General features: G+C 42.2%; 1 protein-coding gene across 4 annotated transcripts in view; it reads right to left on the bottom strand.

Moving 5' to 3' along the window:
• The window catches only part of RBM33 (RNA binding motif protein 33), a 114,494-nt gene that overhangs the window by 41,594 nt on the left and 56,158 nt on the right, over positions 1-16,742 (bottom strand). For all 4 annotated transcript variants that reach the window (XM_058660643.1, XM_058660644.1, XM_058660645.1 and 1 more), the window contains 2 exons: positions 14,056-14,341; positions 8,842-8,900 (listed from right to left, as the gene is read on the bottom strand). In XM_058660643.1, coding sequence (XP_058516626.1) covers positions 8,842-8,900; positions 14,056-14,341 — 345 coding nt within the window. The remainder of the gene's footprint in view (positions 1-8,841; positions 8,901-14,055; positions 14,342-16,742) is intronic.

Below are 16,742 nucleotides of genomic sequence, written 5' to 3'. Positions count from 1 at the left end.
TTATATAAATTATTATAGTTTCACTTTTTTTGCATCTCTTGTTAATTACATGATGTTATCAGTAGTAATCCTATTCAGGAAGAATTGATAACTTTAGTAACCAAAAAAGGAAAACTTTGCATAAATTGCTTAGCACAAAGTTAATCACATAAAGCCTTTAATAAAAAGAATCCAACAGCTATTATGTGACTTATCAGCTTGCCTAAAAGGGTCAGTTGGTATATTTTAATAAGACTAATTAAATACCTTAACAGTGTCATTGAAACTTCATGAATCTTTCAATAAACTGCCACCTTCCTCTACAACATGTTTTCATTTATTAATCTCACTTAAAATTCAAAGAACTATATAAGAAACTAACTGACACTCAAGGCTTCTCGGTTAATTCTGATTAAATGGTTGACATGCAAAGAATAAAGATCACTAGTGACCCCTGACATCATTAAAATTACAGCTCTCTCACAATATGTTAATCCTCTTATTTCAGTTCTCCACAGATTCCCCCCCCCCATTCAGGTTGTGCCTTAAATACCTACATTCATTTTCCAAGACAGTATTTTACATTTATAGATGCATGTTAATCATTTTGAAACACAGATCCAGAGCCCACTACTAGGCTTCATAATAGAGGGGAAAAATGTCACATGGATTTACATACACTAAAATAATGTTATTGCCTCAAGCAGTGAAGACAGCACTTTGTACAACAAGCTGAAAGTTTTATTGATACAAAACACGGCTTTTGGTGAATTTACAGAAGATATTGACAGGAATTTATGACATGCAGAAAGCTTTACTCCTACACGTACCCTTCCCCCAGGCATACTCCTCCTCAAAGAACCACCTGCTAAAACAAACCCTAAAATCACAAATTCTCACCACGATCATTCTTTTCAGTGATTAGTCTTTTCTAACTCAGTTTATTCAAGTGCATTTTAGTACTTAGGGATTAGGTACAACATAAAATTAAGAGTGGGCTTTAGAAAAAAACTACTTCGATTACAATTCTACTTCCGGTTTCCAGTTATACAAATTTAGACAATTTAACTTTTCAACATTCAGCTTCCCAATCTGCTAGGAAGGAAAAAAAAAAAAAATAAACACACGTTTTAGGGTGACAACGTTTCCTCATCTTAAAAAAAAAAAAAAAAAAAGACAATTAAAAAGGCAAAGAAGTTGAACCAGACCACAAGGACAGGTGTTTTGTCTGCAGTTAAGGTAGCCATACCTCACACCATAGCGTTCGTGTTCAGTGTGTAACTTTGGCTCCTCGTACCCAAATCCTGCTCACACAGACCGTGGGAGACAAACCCACGCTCCACCAAGTGGAAATCCTACCACCCACATGACAGACATTCAGCCTCCACCTAGAGCCTTTGGCTCAACCCAGGCATTCAGAGAGTAAGCCAGCCCATGGGGGATGGGGTGGGGTGAGGAGTGTATGTGTGTACACACACACAACAAAGGGAGGAGAGAGGGATAGATCAGATGTTCTTGGCACAGAGAGTTTGAAGGTACTTTGTGCTACTGTCCAACAGTTCTTTACTGAGTTGCAGGTGGGAAAACTATCCTTCAGGTTTAAGTCTAAATGGCACTATATACTTACACAGCACTATGTATCTGAAAGGATCTATGTCACTCTAAAAGCTCCTCCCCATATTTAGAACACAGATTATAGTATGTTCCATTAAAGTAGCTCTAACAATTTTATATTATGTCAATGAGTCAATATCCCTTGGTCTTGGAGTTATGAGGACGCACTTTAACCTAGCCCTGCTTATCGAGTGGCAAGTTAAAGGTTTGTTCAATGCGATAAACCCCCTTCTTTAATGGCTGCACCACAGTGTGTAGCTGCTCCTGTTACGGCTGCAGATGGGAATTCATTGATATGATTAAATTTGATGGAATGATAATATATGGTAATCATGATTAATCAGAAACGCACGCGCAAGAGGAGGATGCTGGTTACTATGTCAGCAGCATTTTAAACTGCTTTCTCTCCCTACAAAGCTGACAACATTTGACAGCTGGAAGGATCTTCTTCCACATTTGCCCCCTGTGACTCACATGTGATAGGAGAGCATGCCCATCACTCCTTTCCTACCTTAAGTGCTAAAAACCACAGGGCAACGCAGCAAACGTGTTAGAGATACAGTACGCCGACTTTCTCTCTTGTATGGAATATACTCTGTATTCTCACTGGCAAGGGTTATATTCCAAAAGAAATGTGATTTGATGTAGCAGTCTCACCAACATGATCGGCATGAAATGCCATCTAGCACAAACCCAAGCAGCATCAATCACTGCCACCTGGCACCATGCACGCTAAACTACCTGTGATGCTGCCAGAATTAAGAAGTAAAATGCAGATGCAAATTGCAATCACTAAGTAAAATACGATATGGCCAATTTGGATTTCAACTGGAAACTAGAGCAGTCTTTCTAAACCCAATTTGCATTTTTAATTGAGACAACACTGAGAAATGATTTAGGGGCCTGGGCTGTGTGTGGTACAACGGTGCAGTGGGTTAAGCCACCACTTGCAGTGCCAACAAGCTGGTTTGAGTCCCAGTTGCTCCAGCTCCAATCTAGCTCTTTGCTAATGGTCTAGGAAAAGCATGGCAGATGGTCAAAGTGCCTGGGCTTCTGCACCTGTTCGGAAAACTTAAATGAGGCTCGTGATTTTGGCCCAGCCCAGCCATGCCTGGGTGTCACAGCGATTTGGGAAACGAACCAGCAGGTGGAAGCTTTCCTCTCTTGCTCTCCCTGCCTCCCAGTCAAGCTGTGAACTGCCTAGACAAAATATCATTTATCCAAAACTAACAAAATAGAATCAAAAGGCTCTGCCTTTCAAATGAATAGCTAAATATTTGAACTTATTATTATTTAGCAGCCAAACTGTTCTTAATGCCCCACAGAAATACTGTTTACCCAAAACCAGCAATGTAAAATTAAAGCACTGGGGCTCGGCAGCGTGGCCTAGTGGCTAAGGTCCTCGCCTTGATCCCATATGGCCGCTGGTTCTAATCCCGGCAGCTCCACTTCCTCTCTATCTCTCCTCCTCTCAGTATATCTGACTTTGTAATAAAAATAAAAAAAAAAAAAAATTAAAGCACTGAATAGGTCTTAAAATATCACTTTAAAAGTATGAGTTATTTGGGATTTTTCCATATGCTTAAAAATAGTGACAGCAGCAGGTAAGCAGAGCTGAAGCCACAACCAAAGGCTCAGCTGAGGGAGTGTCTGCGGTTCCTGGCGTCAAGGAGCGGCAGACAGAGCAGTGCTGGCTGGATCCATGGCCACTGGCGGCTCCAGAATTCCCCCAGTGAGGGACAGACTTTGCAACGTTAACTGTTCCTTGCAGAACACCCACTGGCAGCTCCCAAAGCACATTTCCTAAACAAAATGTATCATCCTCACGTAGACGAGCTGAGAATACGCTTAAGACATCTGCTGCCAAATGTAGATTTCCTTTTCAAAAAAGCTTGTAATCATCTTCTATGGCTGTTTGGAAACACTGGTAAATCTTGGTTTAGTAAAATGTTACGCTCTAAAAAAAAAAAAAAAAGTGATTGCACCGAAAACAAACAAAACAAAAAACGAATCAAGTGGGTATTCTCGGCCCAGCAGTGCAGTCACTGTTACACACACCCACATTCTACCAGGCATGTCCCGGCTCCGGTCCTAGCTCCACTTCCCAGCCAGCTTCCTACTAACGCATCTCTTGGCAGGCAGCAGGTTCTGGTTCAAGCACTACAGTGCTTTCCACCTGTGGGGGACATCCAGACTGAGTTAATGGATCCAGGCTTTGGCCAACACAGTTGCGGCTGTTGTGGGGCATCTGGAGAATAAACCAGTGGATGGAAGATAGATACATCAATCTCTGCTTTCAATTCAATGCATTTGCAAAAGCTCTTTCTAAGCAACAAATTAAACTATCTCAACAACAGGGGCCAATGTAATGACACTGCAGCCTGATCCTCTGCGTGTAGTACTGGCATCTGATATAGGGGCTGGCTCACGTCCGATCTAGCTCCCTATAATGGCTTAGGACACCAGAAGTTTGCCCAAATCTTTGGGCCCCGGTATCCACACAGAAAGCCCGAAGGAAGCTCCTGGCTCTCAGCTTCAGACTGGCCAAGGTCTGAGGACAGCGGCCATTGTGGAGTGAACCAGCAGATATAAGAATTCTCCCTCTCTCTCCCTCTGCCTCTATAATTCTGACTTTCAAGTAAAATAAATCCAAAAATAAAATCTAAAAAATCTTTAAAAATGACATTTTAGTGTTACTTTAATGGGGCATTATTCTTGAGAAGGAATTCTAGATTTGACAGCTCACAGTGTTTTCAATGAAGTAAGTATGCACACCTAAGTAAAAAGATACAGGATTTATAGTTTTGTATTAAAGGCAAAAGAAAAAATAATATGAACTTTGAGGAGGAAGAAATCAATTGGATAGACTTGCAAATCAGTGGACATTTGTAACTGAAAACAGAATTCTATTAGAAATACAGACTCTCAGAGAGGTTCCACAACCACTAGCTTGCTTGCATCGCACCGTCCAGTTCACACACAATCTAAGAGGCAGCAGGTGATGAGGGCTCAAATACTTGGGTTCCTGCGACAAATGTATGGGTTTACTGTTATGAGATGACAGCTGAGTTAGTTCCCTGTTTCTGGCTTAACCTTGCCTCAGCCCAGGCCAGGCCATTTCAAACATCTGGGTAGGAGACAGGCGGATGCGAAACTGTATGCTTTCTCTTACAAAATAGATAAATGTATGTTTAAAAACTGAGTGGCAAACTAGTTGTGCCTTCCTCACTTCCATGTTAAGCACTCCCTCGCGCACGGAGTTTTGTGAAATGACACCGAGTTCTTGACCTGAGTGGCAGTGCTGCTGGCTGTACGCCAGTCCAAGACTGCACAGCAAGAAGAACTCAGGCAGAGACACAAACCAGGTAGCTGAGAGGGTGTGGTGTGTGCGACCTCTTTAAATAACTAGTTCACAATCAGAAGGTGTGACCAAAAATTTTTTCTCTGATACATTATCAACTGGTATATGTTTTATACTTGCAAAAAAAGAGAGAGCGCGACCTATAGCTGCTTTGAAAAACTAAAATGGCCAGCGAATTCAGCAAAATGGTTGTATCCAAAACCAAAATTACATCCATGAATCTAATTTTTAGACAGAAGCCTATTCAAGTGGCCAGGAGAATTTCTGAAATGAATGAATAAGGGAAGAAATTTCTTCAAAAAATGGCCACTGTGACGAAAGCACACATTAACTCAAGTGGAGAACTATAGCAATTATGTCCAAAGGAATCAAAATAAGGATTGTATTCTTATGACATTTATCATTTTTGACATTTAAACTTATTTAAAAGTATTCAATTTTAAAAATAATATTAAGAGGAAATAAAAATATTAGTCTTCATGTATCATATGAAGTTTAAGCTACCATATATTGGCTCAATTGAACACTTACAACAATTTTACAAAAATGACATTTCATATTGAATTATGCAAAGTTCTCCATTATGGTTAATTTAAAAACATGGAAGCAGCATCCAATAGCTTCTTACACAAATTAGTTATAAACTAAATATGTCCAAAGTTTTCACTAAAATGTCAAACCAAATTGACTGCTAAGAAATTAAAGCTCATCCCCACCGAGGAAGAGAGGAAAACCAAAAGCATCTAAGAATATTTAAAATCCAGAGACCATGTGATAGTTCTATCCATCTGCCCTATTTTCACTCAGTCAGCTGAGTATAGACAGATCTGAATTTCTATACAGCTAAAGGTGCTGGTCAGTTCAGACTAACCATAAAAAATACAAAAACCAAAGTGCCTTCTCTACACAACTCATTCTATGTTGACCACGTAATGAAAAAGAAATGGTCAGATTTTTGTCGGCATCTCTTTAATAAACATGGACTCACACCTTGTATGCCTAAGGCCCACGACCACACCACTGAACACAAGAGGACCACGACTTTGTACACATACAGATCCACAGGCTGGGGCCAGGTACCACTGCTTAGCAGCTAAAGTCCTTGCCTTGCATGCACCAGGATCAATATAGGCGCTGGTTCTAATCCCACCGCCCCACTTCCCATCATGCTCCCTGCTTGTGGTCTGGGAAAGCAGTCGAGGACGGCCCAAAGCCTTGGGACCCTGCACCTGCATGGCAGACCTGAAAGAAGTTCCTGGCTCCTGGCTTTAGAACAGCTCGGCTCCAACCGTTGTAGCTACTTATGGAATGAGTATCTAACTTCTCTCTGTAGGTCTGCTTTTCCAATCATAATAATTAAAAAGAAATCTTAAAAACAAAAAATGAAAGTGATAAGTAACTATGTTAATTTTATATCAGTAAATTTTTTACAAAATATCAGTATCAGACAATATTGTTTTCTGTTTATTTCTTAAACTATAATTTGCCATCAAATTTCACCCCAAAGTGCAAATGAAACATCAGAACACATCTAGTAATAATTTTAACATATGTGCTAACAATCCTGAGAAAGTGAAAAGGACTTAAAAAGTCAATGCTTCACAGTAATTAAGAGAGAAATTACTGCACTAGAAGAAGTCTATCTAACAGGAGTGGGAATTGGGCAGAGCAGTTCAGCTGTCCTCCGGATACCCAACAGCCTGCATCATTGCTGGTCCAGGTTTCTGCTGTCGTGCACTGAGAGTCACCACGTGACAGCTCCTATATCTGAGTGCCTGTCGCCGACACAGGAGGCCTGGATGCAGTTTTGAGCTCACTGTTCTGTCCTGGCCCAGCCCTGGCTATTGCCAGCATGAGGATGGTGGAGGAGGAGGAAAAAGGAGTGAACCAGCAAATGAAAAATGTTCCAAATAAAATGAAAATGAATTTTAAAAATCTAATAACTACAGCATATGTTATACTGATATATATATATAATAAAATAGCTATTTAGATAAGTATCTGAGTATGAAAAAACAATAAATAGTAAAAATCTGAAATAACCCATTTTTAGAACATGGTAAATAATCTCAGAAACCATACCATAATGCACACATGATAAGCACAAATCAAGAAAACTTTTACTTTTCAATAAACATTTAATTACCCATTCATAACCTTCATTTAAATGGTTAGTAAATCACATACATGATTCCTACGACTCAAGTACCATACTACACAATTAACTAGACAGCTTGTATTTCCTCAAAATCAAGATTGCTTGCTTTATCAAAGACACATCCTGTATTGCTTTCTGAGATTTTACCCCATACTGTTTCAAAAAGCAACATGCATGTGCTCCCTGCCTTAAAAAAAACCAATACTGTATGGGATAGACTGGACCAGTCTGCTGCACATACTGGCAAGCATGGGAACCATGGCAGGGGGTGGACCTGGTGGGGATTCTCAGAAGTCGCCCCTACTAGGCTGCAGCTATACATGGCCAGATGTGTGTTGGACAGGATTGGGGTGGCCTCCAAAACCCATTGGTTCATGTAAATACAGGGTTGGAAATAGAACTGACCCAGCAATAGCAACCACCAACATGTGCATAAGTTGACTGGGGCAACGAACTGTGCCAGAAACTGTACCAGGCATACCCACACAAGATTCAGGCCTGGGATCATCTCAGATGAAGTTTGTTTGGGGATCCCTCCAACTGAACTGCTGATCTCAGAACCCCAACCATGAAGAGAAGTGCAGGTTCCCTGGTCTGACCATGGAGTGCATGTGTCAAAGCTGAGCCTCTTCAGAGGCTCAGATGGAGCAGTGGACAGCATGTCCAGGTGCACATGGAGGATATGGCAGTACATTGGAGCCTGCAGAGGACACCTGGTACGACAACAGAGGATGGAGGACAGAACAAATCAATCAACTATCCCAGCCATGTGTCAGCAGTGAAAATCTGGGCAAACGGAGACTTTCAAATGAACTATATCAGCCAGTGGATTCTGGAGAGATTTCTTGCTTAGAATGGAGAGAATGGCAGCAATTCAGAACCGTTAAATTATCAAAACCACCCGAGCAGTGCCCTTGGAGCACGCCCCACGTCGGGGACCCTGGGATGGATGGGAGGTCGAGTGGGGCTTCTCCCTTTATCTCCTCCCATACCCCAGATACAGAAAAAAAAAAGAGAGAATGTGGAGACAATGGTCTTAACCCACTTTCCTGTAGCCCTTGACCCTCTGTGCCACAACGTAAAGATTATCGAAATAATAATATGAAATGTAAAAAAAAAAAAAAAGAAAAACAGTCCAAACGGAACTAAAAGTTCAAATGCAGTAGAAATGCAAATAAATACATCTAATTCTTCCATTTTAAGCATGACAGGAGAATGAATAAAATTATAGAAAATAATGTGTTCGTATCCATGTAAGGATACAAGTGAGGGAGACAAAGAATGTGTGCTTTCTTTTCAAAATTTTCTCAAAATATGACAAGTTATTCAAGACCTTAGAGATCTTTGAAAAACCAGTAGAGATCTTATTTTTAATTCTTAAGATTGGACACTATTACCAACACATACACTCACACATGCACCATCTACTGTAACAGGAATCTTTCCTACAACATAAAGCAACAACACAAGTGAAAATAAATATTCTTAAAAGGTATTTATTCCACTGACGATCCTGATTCAACAATTTTAGTTACACCAAATTCCACTCTCAAAAATTCATTGACCTTAATCTTTTAGCAAACACTTTGCACTGTAGAAACTCCTGTCAATATTTACAAACACTTAAACCTGCATTTGGCTTGAACGCCTTGTACGAGCGATAGATACTAATACTTCTCAGTGAATGTGTGCTCACTGCCCTCAGAGCAAAAGAGCAGCTGCTACTCACAGGGAATCTCTGCGGTCCCACAGCAGGCCTCGGCTGGCTTGGAACGGGCAGCAGGGGCACTGCAAGAGAAACCTCTCGTTACAATCAATGTCACTTCACCTCCAAACTCAGCAGACAAGAGAGACAACATCTGATTTTCCATACCAAACATATATAATGTGCTATGTGCAGAAATGGAAGACTAGTATCTCTTCCTGTACACTACAGCAGAAGTTTACATTTATTTTTAACTATGATTGTTTAAAGATTTTATTTGAAAAGCAAAGTTACAGTTAAATGGAGGCACAGCAATTTCCCAACAGCCAGCTCACTCCTAAAGTGGCCATGACGGCACAGGACGCCCAAGGCCTGGGTCCTCCACGTGGAGGGAAGGGCACTAGCGCTCCTGTGGTCTTCCACTGCTTTCCCAGGCATGTTAGCAGGGCACAGGACTAGAACTGGAGCAGACATGACTTAAATGAGTGCTCACAGATGGTCAACCAACCTGCTGCCACAATGCTAGCCTGAAAGTATCTTGAATTTCAACAGTAAATTGCTATTTAAAATTCAAATACTTCACAACAAAAAACAGTATTCCTCTAAAGAAAAAAAAAGCTTGTTTTCATACTTCTGTCTAGACTACTCAGGCTAATAAGCCTAAGATCCTAATCATACACAAATTTAAATCTAAAACATCATGAATCATGAAAAAGATGAGTGAATGGAAGGAAGAAATGAGGCAAGCAGAAAAAGGAAAATAGCATATCCGGGGAACTGGAGAAAATGCAGAAATATCCTCACAGGAAATAATCAACTAAACACACTACTATTCCAAAATGGTCAGGTCACTTACAGACTTTTTTAAAAGTAAAAGATTTATTCTTTTTTTTTTTTTTAAGATTTATTCATTTTATTACAAAGTCAGATATACTGAGAGGAGGAGAGACAGAGAGGAAGATCTTCCGTCCGATGATTCACTCCCCAAGTGAGCCGCAACAGGCCGGTGCTGTGCCGATCTGAAGCCGGGAACCTGGAACCTCCTCCAGGTCTCCCACGCGGGTGCAGGGTCCCAATGCATTGCCCGTCCTCGACTGCTTTCCCAGGCCACAAGCAGGGAGCTGGATGGGAAGTGGAGCTGCCGGGATTAGAACCGGCGCCCATATGGGATCCCGGCGCGTTCAAGGCGAGGACTTTATCCACTAGGCCACGCCGCCGGGCCCAGATTTGTTCATTTTTATTAAAAAGGCAGCTTTACAGAGAAAAGATTTTCCTTGCTCTGCTTCACTCTTCAAATGGCTGCAACAGCCAGAGCTCAGGCAATCCGGAGCCAGGAGCCAGAAGTCTCCTCCAGGTTCCCACACGGGTGCAGGGTCCCAAGGCTTTGGGTGATCTTCCACTGCTTTCCCAGGCCACAGGCAGGGAGCTGGACGGGAAGTGGAGCAGGCAGGACACGATCCTATGTCTATATGGGCTCTTGGCATCTGAAGAGGGAGGACTAGCCAATTCAGTCACTGTGCCAGAACCATGGCTTTTAAAACAAAACTATCATCAATCTTACACCAAAATAGCAAATGAAATAATTTTAGAAAAGATATTTCAGAGACTGGTACCCTTTACCCCCCCCTGGTACCAGCATCCCATATGAGCACCAGTTCGTGACCTGATTGTGTCTCCTTCTCTCTATAAAATCTACCTTTAAAGCAAAAACAAAACAAAACAAAACAAAACAAAACAAAACACCAAAACCCAACAACAATAAAAGACATTTCAGGGGTAGATGTCATGACATCAAAGATAAAACCTCTGCTTGGGCCCGGCGGCATGGCCTAGGGGCTTAGGTCCTCGCCTTGAAAGCACCGGGATCCCATATGGGCACCAGTTCTAATCCCAGCAGCTCCACTTCCCATCCAGCTCCCTGCTTGTGGCCTGGGAAAGAACTCGAGGACGGCCCAATGCTTTGGGATCCTGCACCCGTGTGGAAGACTCAGAAGAGGTTCCTAGTTCCCGGCTTCGGATCAGCACAGCACCGGCCGTTGTGCTCACTTGGAGAGTGAATCAGCGGACGGAAGATCTTCCTCTCTGTCTCTCCTCCTCTCTGTATATCTGACTTTGTAATAAAAATAAATCAATCTTTAAAAAAACAAAAAAGAGAAAACCTCTGCTTGCAACACCAACATCCCCTACAGGCGCTGGTTTGAATCCCAGCTATTGTACTTCGAATTCAACTCTGTTAATGGCCTGGGAAAAGCAGCAGAAGACGGTCCAACTTGGGATCCTCACCACCCATGTGCGGGATCACGAAGAGGCTCCTGGCATTTGGCTCTTGGCCACTGTGGCCATCAGGGAGTGAGCCAATGGATGGGAAGATCTATCTGTCTGTCTGTCTGTCTGTCTCTCTCTCTCTCTTTTGTAAAACTGTGCCCCTACTATGTCCTGCCCCAAACTCCCACTCTCCGCACTTCAAATTGAGACTGTATTTGCAGATGATGTGTGTAAAGAATGAAAGTCACATGGATTTTCTGGTAAGTTCTAAGCCAATCTGACCAGCGTTCTGACAAGGAGAAACCCAGGCAGGCATGGGGACACACACATCCCGCATCATGGGAGAAGATGGATATACACAAGCCAAGGACAGACTCTCAGGAAAAACCAGCCCTTAGGACACTTTGGTTTCCAACTTCCAAAAACATGAGAAAATAAATTCTTTGTGTAGGCCATCTCACTGAGACACTTACTATGGCATTCCTAGCAAACTAAATGGAGTTGGTGGTACTGTCAAAATGCAGAGCTCTGGCGTGACACCATTTACAGCCCACATGGGCACAGTTTGAGACCTGGCTTGCTCCATTTCCAATCCAGCTCTCATCTAATGCGCCTGGGAATACAGAAGAAAAGGTCCCAATCTTTGGCCCCTGCATCCACACGGGAGACCCAAAAGCAGCTCTGGGTTCTTGGTGTTGGCTTGGTCCAGCCTCAACAGCCGCAGCCATCTGGGGAGTGAATCAGTAGATGAACCACTTTTCTCTCTGTGTAATTCTACCTTTCAAGCAATTAAATCAATCATTCAAAAAAGTCAGGGAAAAAACATTAGAAGATAATTAACTTTGTGATGTTCACTTATACACATCAAATAAAGTTCACACTGCACTGTATTTTGATTTTAAGAAGTTTTGGTAAATGAGAAGTGCAGAAATGATACTAGGCTGCCAGCACATCATGAAGGAATGCCTGGGGTGTAGCCCCAGCTCTGCTCCATTCAAACTTTCTACTGATTGTACTGTGGGAAGTAGGAGGTGATGGCTCAAGTGCTTGGATCCCTGCCACCCACAAGAAAAACCAAACAAAAAAACAACCAACCAACCCACCAAGCACAAGAATGAATGAATGAATGAGAGAAAAGAAAAGAAAAGAAAAGAAAAGAAAAGACAAGAAAAGAAAGAAAAGAAAGAAAAGAAAGGAAGGAAGGAAGGAAACAAACAAACAAACAAACTAGGATAAATTATTTGGGACCACAACATGACATGAGCCTGTCATATCACAGCATCAGTTCTAAGCCTAACTGCTTCTGCTTCCAAGCCAGCGCCCCAGTAACGTACTTGAAAGAACTCAGTGTATGAAGGCCAAGTGGGAGCCCATGGCACCCATCTATGAGATCTAGATACAATTCCAGGCTCTTGGTTTAGTCCTGGCCCAGCATTGGACTGAACCATCTAAGGGCTGAGCCAGTAGATCAGACTTTCTGAAAGGCAAAATGCACAGGTTCTCTGATCTCAGATTATGATAAGGTGAACAGAAGAATCTACATTTAAATAGTCTAACAACACTGTCTAAACTTAAGCACCAAATATAAAAATACCCGTATGTCTAATAAGTCTGTCATATGTCTCTCATATATAAGCTTGTATGTAAAGCCAATACCTACTGCAAATACAATGAAGTGAGGAAAACATTAAACATGTTCTTCTGGGAGCAGAGCAAAGACACTGGGCAAAGATCTCTCAGAATCAATCTGATAACAACAAATGGATTTCTTACACAGAAAGCCTGTCAGGGGCCAGCACTATGGTACAGCACGTTAAGCCACCATCTGTAACACTAGTATCCAAAATCAGAATGCCAGTTCAAATCTTGCCTGCTCTATTTCTGACTCCCGAAGTCACCCCTATCATCCTCACTCCTAGCTAAACACCACTGCCACCACCCAGACTATCCGTATACACAGAGCACGCCCACTCGGTCACAAGAAATTCGATCTTGTCATGTCCAAGTTCCAGCTCTGTGTTCATTTGGCTCAGTTAAAATCAAGACACTTTTGTGGCTCAAAGGGTTACAGACACAGTTCTACATGCTTTGTCTGTTCTCATCAGCCCTCCACTGCCATGTCTGTCATTTTTTGCTTGCTCAAACACGAAAGACACTGTCTCAGCTTAAGCCCCTTGTAGTTGTAACTCTGCTACCTGCAGCCTTCTTCCCTCAAACAACCACATGCCTGCTTTGCTGCTACCCTTCAGCTCCCTTCTCAATCGCTCACTGAAAGCCAGCCAAACCACCCTATCGTTGATGCAACTAAACCCCTCCTCCCGGCCTATGTTTCTTCTCTTGCTGCACTCTGATCTTCAAACGCTCATTAATTGCGGCTACCAGTGATGGGATCAGGTACACAGGATACTCATAGCAGCGCAAAGTTTTGGCCTCTCTATCCCCAACACAACTCAATCGGCAGGGATAGAGTAACACCTCACGAAATGTGTATTATCAGAGGTCTGAACAACTTCATACAAACAACTGCCTAGCTTTATCAGCAGTTCTTTAGTGACAATATATAAAAGATGCCCTGTTGATCTGACCACAGCTGATTCCAGCTGGCTGAACCACATGGAGTCACCAGGGCAACCTAACAAGGAGACTCACCACTGCCAACATTCTCACCCTGAGCTTTACAAAGCCACAAGTCACACGTGTCAACAACTGACTCTGTCACAATCATCAAATTAACATCATTCTCTATTTTCCATTCAATTATAAAAATATGAGATATTATGATACCTCTAAATTTGAGGGGGCATACGCTATTACAACAAATGAATGTGAACTATCAAACAAAACGTGTTTAAGTGTTTGGGAAAGGAACCAAGGGAAACTGCAGTCTTACAATACTGAATGGGACAATCACTTTGCAGAGCCTTCAAATGCACAGTGATCTGCACCATTAGAGCAGTAGAAGAGAAGACATACCTTGAACAGGAGTCACTACGGTTCCCTTGAAGTGCGGATTGATGTGTATGTTCTTGGGCTGCTGTGGAGTCACAGGAGGCGGCGTCATCATTATCCTCGGGGTCTCTATCTGGGGAGGCATGTGCATCCCCTGAGGAGGGGAGGGGTGATGCGGGTGCTGCAGGGGGAGCAGCGGCTGCAGCTGCTGCTGCTGGAACAGACTTCTGATGGGCTGCTGAGGCGGTGGTGGCGGCGGCGGAGGGGGAGGCTGTGGCTGGGGAGGCGGAATTAGTCTTGGAGAGTGAGTCTATAAATCACACAAGAAGGAAAAATTTGTAGTAATCACCATTTAGAATAAAAGTAAAAAAAAAAAGTGTTAATACCCTACAAGTGTATAAATTAAATGTGTCAAAGCTAATATTCAAGAAATAATTTTACTGTAACATTTTACATAAAAAAAAAGAACACAGAAAAAAAATAAATAAACTGTTCCACCTATTCGTAATGAAGGCTACTGTCTCAGGGTCAAGGCAAAGAGAAAGAAAACAGCAGCCCCAAAAGACCAGGAACAAAATTTGAAAGAACAAATTCAGTTTTGCCATCAAACTGCCCACAATGAGTAAAGCAGCTTTCTGGGAACGGAAAGGACGCCAACACAGGCCCTCACGGAATATCCAGCCTGTTCCTCCTCCATGAAATCTCAGACAGGGGAATGCCTACTTAGTAACCCTGCCCAGAAATATCCAGAAACCCTGAGCCTAACAAAAGGCTGGAGCTAAAAACAAATTACATCGATGAGGAGATGGTAGAAAGCTTGTTCAAGAAGATGGCTACTGAGGAAGAGATGCGCCCTGTAGCTCAAATGACTGAAGCCCCTGAAGGGAGCCAAGAGGGAGGAAAGTAGACCACTGTGCTCACAGCACATGAACAGAAAAGCAAGATGAGGCTATGAAACGACCAACTCCAAGCAGTCAGAGGTGGATACGCTTTTGTTGAGCAAAGTCACCGGAAAAGATGAAATCAACAACAGCACCAAAAGCTGTTGTCAACATTCTGGTGCTTCATGTTATCTATAGTAAGATTAGTTACACAGGAAGTACAGACGAGAGTGTAACCTTTTACTAAGATCAAGTACCTGGTAAGCAGAAGTGCTGGAATTGAAGTCAAACAATCTGATTGCACACGATTAGCAGAATATTACTAGTTCAACCATGCGATTTAGCCAAAGTTTCTCCAGAACAATGACAGATAAAAGGCTATGATTTCCAAGTGAACCCTCCCTTACGATGCCATGTTCAATATGTCTAATGAGGAACCCCTGCCCACCCCAGGGAGACAGGAGAGTGAGATGCTCTGCATACAGAGGATGGAAGAGGACAGATCATTTACCAAGATATGCCAAGAGATTAAAGGAAGAAATGGCCAGTCTGGCAAGGAGCTAAGAGACAATCCAGGCAAACAATGGGGAGCATTTTAAAACCAAACTGCACGTAACCTTGCTTGGCCTGTCCTTCCTCACGCATGCGTTCTCTAAGGAGTTAGGTACAAGGTTAAACCCAGCGTGGTTCATCCTCCCAGGATGTAGTACACTTTCCCCAGAATATCTGCCAACTGTTCTTCTAGTTAGAAGTAACAAGCAGATTTAATGAGAGAAAACAGAGACAGCTTTAGAATATAAAACACTCAAAATCTCATAACCCAAGAAGAGCTTCTGAGAAGTAACTTAAGATACTCAAGGCTCCATAACATGGTCCAAGACAAACATTTACACAAGGTAAGGTGGCAATTCAGAAGAGCTCAGGACAGTGATGAAATCCAGGGAGCAAAAACTGACCAAGGGAAAAACGGGCAGAACTAGCGACATTAGCCAAGGATATTCTCACCAGAATGTTGACAATGAACGTGACAGAGCCGGGGAGCTCTGGAGTGGGAGCTCACAGATTCAAGGGTATGTGCGCTTTGGGAGCAGGGAAGCGCTGCATTAGTGAACTGGTTATCAGTGCATCAGCCACAACAGATGACAGCTCACACTCACGGCTACGTTAGACTCAGGTCAGCGACCTGGTTTTCTCCGCTCACAGTTAACTCTAATAGCCAGATCAGTCACATCAGACCAAAATCCAGAGACAGAATTTCATAAACTAGATTCAGCTCAACTTAACCACCTGAAGAATTCACTGACTTTTCCAGGACCATACAGGCACAATTATGCAAACAACAGTTTCCAATGAGGCCAAGGTGTAGGGATCGTGGGAAAACAAGGAACAGAAGGCCCAGACTTTTTGATTATTAGAAAAGCTTAAGAACAAAAACACCTCTATGAGAAAACAGTGTAATAATAACATTATCAGATCATGTATGTCCTTTTATGTCAAAACAGAACTGGTGTACAAAAATAAATCTCACTCTATTTTGCCTGAAGACAAATGAAATGAGACCTAAAATGTAAGATCTCCACAGAGGCAATGCAGTTTTCCACCTAAATTTGGATAACAATTCAGAGGAACATGTATAGATGCAAAGATCACATGGTTTGTAGTAAGGAAATCTTCCCTGCAGACTGATTTCAGAGAGAAATTGTCTTACATTCCTAAAACTGAACTGAAACCACAGCAACCAAAACTTACAAATCCTGTCTTTGCTTCTCATTCTGAAATGTCTCCAGGAAAATGCAAATTAAGTAAAAATTAGGCTTTATCTTTATGGAT

This window comes from Ochotona princeps, chromosome 2 (assembly GCF_030435755.1).
Source record: "Ochotona princeps isolate mOchPri1 chromosome 2, mOchPri1.hap1, whole genome shotgun sequence".
Lineage (NCBI taxonomy): Eukaryota > Metazoa > Chordata > Mammalia > Lagomorpha > Ochotonidae > Ochotona > Ochotona princeps.
The sequence above is the reverse complement of the archived record's forward strand: the minus strand, read 5'-3'. Positions and strand labels throughout refer to the sequence as shown.